The 3,223-nt window shown below is 43.4% G+C and overlaps 1 protein-coding gene across 1 annotated transcript in view; it reads right to left on the bottom strand.

Annotated features, from left to right (window-relative positions):
- The window catches only part of LOC111234775, a 19,464-nt gene extending 16,303 nt beyond the window's left edge, over positions 1–3,161 (bottom strand). Inside the window, exons 1-6 of the mRNA XM_022762962.1 lie at positions 3,103–3,161; positions 2,658–2,831; positions 2,393–2,566; positions 2,325–2,351; positions 2,149–2,159; positions 1,091–1,581 (exon numbers count right to left, since the gene is read on the bottom strand). Coding sequence (XP_022618683.1) covers positions 1,091–1,581; positions 2,149–2,159; positions 2,325–2,351; positions 2,393–2,566; positions 2,658–2,831; positions 3,103–3,161 — 936 coding nt within the window. The remainder of the gene's footprint in view (positions 1–1,090; positions 1,582–2,148; positions 2,160–2,324; positions 2,352–2,392; positions 2,567–2,657; positions 2,832–3,102) is intronic.
- Positions 3,162–3,223: the final 62 nt, after the last annotated feature.

Below are 3,223 nucleotides of genomic sequence, written 5' to 3'. Positions count from 1 at the left end.
ATAGATAGATAGATAGATAGATAGATAGATAGATAGATAGATAGATAGATAGATAGATAGATAGATAGATAGATAGATGATAGATAGATAGATAGATAATTCATCAAAAACTTGAGTGATTTATTAATACATGAATCTGAAACCTTGTGTGTGAGTGAAAGAGACAGACATGTAAAGACTGAACTATCTGTTCAACAGTGAGAACGTTTCTCTCTCTGCTACATTCAACACAGAGACACTGAGGAGTCAGACCACCAGAACCTGGACCAGAAGCCAAACCCAGGATACAGAGGTTCAGTGAAGGTGGTGTTGAAGGTGTGGAGGTGGATCANCGCTTTAGATAATTGGCCTTTTCTAAAAGCTTGTCAGTCTTTCCTCTGGGTGTTGGACTCTCTGACATACTAATTATCAAACACACAACCTCTAAATGTCTCAACACTTTGAGGTTGAGAGATTTTGAGTTCTCAACTTTTAGTGTTGGACTTCAAACTTCAATGAGTCACTGAGGATTAAAACCCATGACCTCTGACCTTTAGACAAGTCTTCAACAGCTTGAGAGACTGGGACAGAAACAAAAACCAGTTCTTCTCTTGGAGACTTCCAGTCTTTCCTCTGGACTTTGGCTTTCAACATTAAATCTCTGTCTCAGGATTGAACCAACAACCTCAAAACTTTCAGTCTTTTCTCTGAATGTAAACCTTCAACACTGAGAGCCTCAACAACATTTTCATTGACTCTTTGTCTTTTCTCAGACTTTTCAAACAAACTGTGACAGTGTTTTAGTTTGAACTGAATCGACTCAGTGGTCCTCAGATTCAGACAAAACACAAAGATTATCAGTGATGCTTTTATTGTGAAAAGATAAGAAGATAGATAGATCGATAGATAGATCGATAGATAGATCGATAGATAGATAGATTATTCATCAAAAACGTTATTGATTTCTTAATGCGTGAATCTGAAACTTGTGTGTGAGTGAAAGAGACAGACATGTAGAGACTGAACTATCTGTTCAACAGTGAGAACGTTTCTCTCTCTGCTACATTCAACACAGAGACACTGAGGAACCAGGACTGAACCAGAACCAGAGTCCAAACCCAGGATACAGAGGTTCAGTGAAGGTGGTGTTGAAGGTGTGGAGGTGGATCAGTTTGTTAGAGGAGACTCTGTAGAAGGACAGAGAGCCAGCAGGACAGTCCACATACACTGCTACTCTGTCAGAGACAGAGGAGGAGGAGGAAGACGATGTCACTGTCTTATTGTGACTGACAGAGTAACCAAGATCAGAGCAGTTCAGTCTCCAGGACTGATCATTCTTTCCAAACACACACTCCTCTCTGTCTCCCTTCCTGCTGATTCCTCTGTAACTCACTGATACATCAACCACTCCTCTCCACTCGACCTCCCAGTAACAGCGACCAGTCAGACCAGTTGAACACAGCAGCTGAGGCCAAGGGTCAAATCTGTCTGGATGATCAGGATATGACTGATCCTCCTCCACACGTGTCACCTTCCTGTTGTTGTCAGACAGTTTGATCTGTCTGTTCACTGTGTTTGTGTCGATTGTGAGTTCACAGGAATCTGATGGAGAGAACAAGACACAGCTGCAGTTATTGATCATCTGATCAGTTATTGACAGTTTGATGATGACTCCTGACATCAGTGATGTGACAGTTTGAAGATGGTTGAATGTGCTGCTTTGTTTTCATCAATCACATTAAAAACACACTTACACTTCCTCAGACCTGGTGTCAACCATCGGACTCCACCAGGCTCCGCCCTGAAAGGAGGAGGGGGGTCAGACCAGCACGTTCTCTGTCAGCATGCACACATGGACATTACATGGCTCATACACAGACTGTTTGATTACTGTGTTCAGATGGAGGCTTGTGTGTATGGATGTAGACAGAGACATGATGATGTGACCTGATTGAATTGTCTCTGATTTCCTCCTTGGTTGGAGACACTGGGACATGAATGTCTCTGATCAGTGTGGATGGTTTTATTATTGTTGGTGTGTCAACACTGAACAGGTCTCTACAGTCTTTGGACTGTTCTGGTGAAAACACTCTGTTGCTTCAGGAGCAGTTAAAGCAGCTGCAGCTGAAATGTTTCCTGATACAGCCTGAAATAAAGTCTGATCAAAACATCTGTAGAGACTCAGGTCACAGAACACAGCTGACAACAGCTGGATTCACAACTGACAGATCTCTAAATATGACACAGTGAGTCATAATGAGACACTGAAGTCATCAGGAGAAAACTCCTCTGTTGTTGTTGTTGAAGTCAAAGCTCTTCTGTACAGATCTGTCATCAGCTGTGACACAGAAACTGTTTCAGCTCTTCCTCCTCTATCAGACAGTGTGTGTGTCTGCAGCAGGCCTCTACATACCTGAGAGTGTCCAGTCTCCAGTCTGGATCCTCCAGTCCAGCAGACAGAAGCTTCAGTCCTGAGTCTCCTGGATGATTGTAGCTCAGGTCCAGCTCTCTCAGGTGGGAGGGGTTGGAGCTCAGAGCTGAGGCCAGAGAAGCACAGCCTTCCTCTGTGACCAGACATCCTGACAGACTGAACACACAAAACAACACACAGGAACCCTCTGTCAACACCTGCTGCTCTGTTAAACTGTCATCAGATAAACAGGTTGATGGATCCTGACCCGAGAGTCTCCAGTGTACAGAGTGGACTCTCCAGTCCAGCAGACAACAGCTTCACTCCTGAGTCCTGCAGGTCGTTGTTACTCAGGTCAAGGTGTTTCAGACTAGAGGACTGGGAGCTGAGGACTGAGGACAGAGCTTCACAGCTTCTCTCTGAGAGGTTACAGCCACTCAGTCTGAAGAGTTGATCATGAACAAGAAGACAAATAACATAAGTGTTAAACTGTAATCACCTTCAATAATGTGAGGAGCTGCTGGTTGAGATCTAATCTTGTCTCAGGACTGAAGTTCTTATTGTTCTATTTTAAACAAACTGAAAATGCAGCAGACAGAACTGATAAATGTTCATGTTGAATAAAAACTGATGAAAAATATCTTCAATCTTTAAATAAACACAACAACTGACTTTTAGTGAGAAACGTCTTTCTGACTGTTTTAAATTCTGACCTTCCATCAACAGATTGTCTGAAATTCTCAGGTTGACCCATGGACCGGTCGCTGTTCATGGACACACAGCTGGATCCAGGTCCAGGTGCAGGTCCAGGTCCAGGTCCAGGTCCAGGTCCAG

This window comes from Seriola dumerili, unplaced genomic scaffold, assembly GCF_002260705.1.
Source record: "Seriola dumerili isolate Sdu_G_001 unplaced genomic scaffold, Sdu_1.0 BDQW01000457.1, whole genome shotgun sequence".
NCBI lineage: Eukaryota > Metazoa > Chordata > Actinopteri > Carangiformes > Carangidae > Seriola > Seriola dumerili.
Note: the sequence above shows the minus strand (reverse complement) of the source record. Positions and strands in the feature narration are given on the sequence as shown.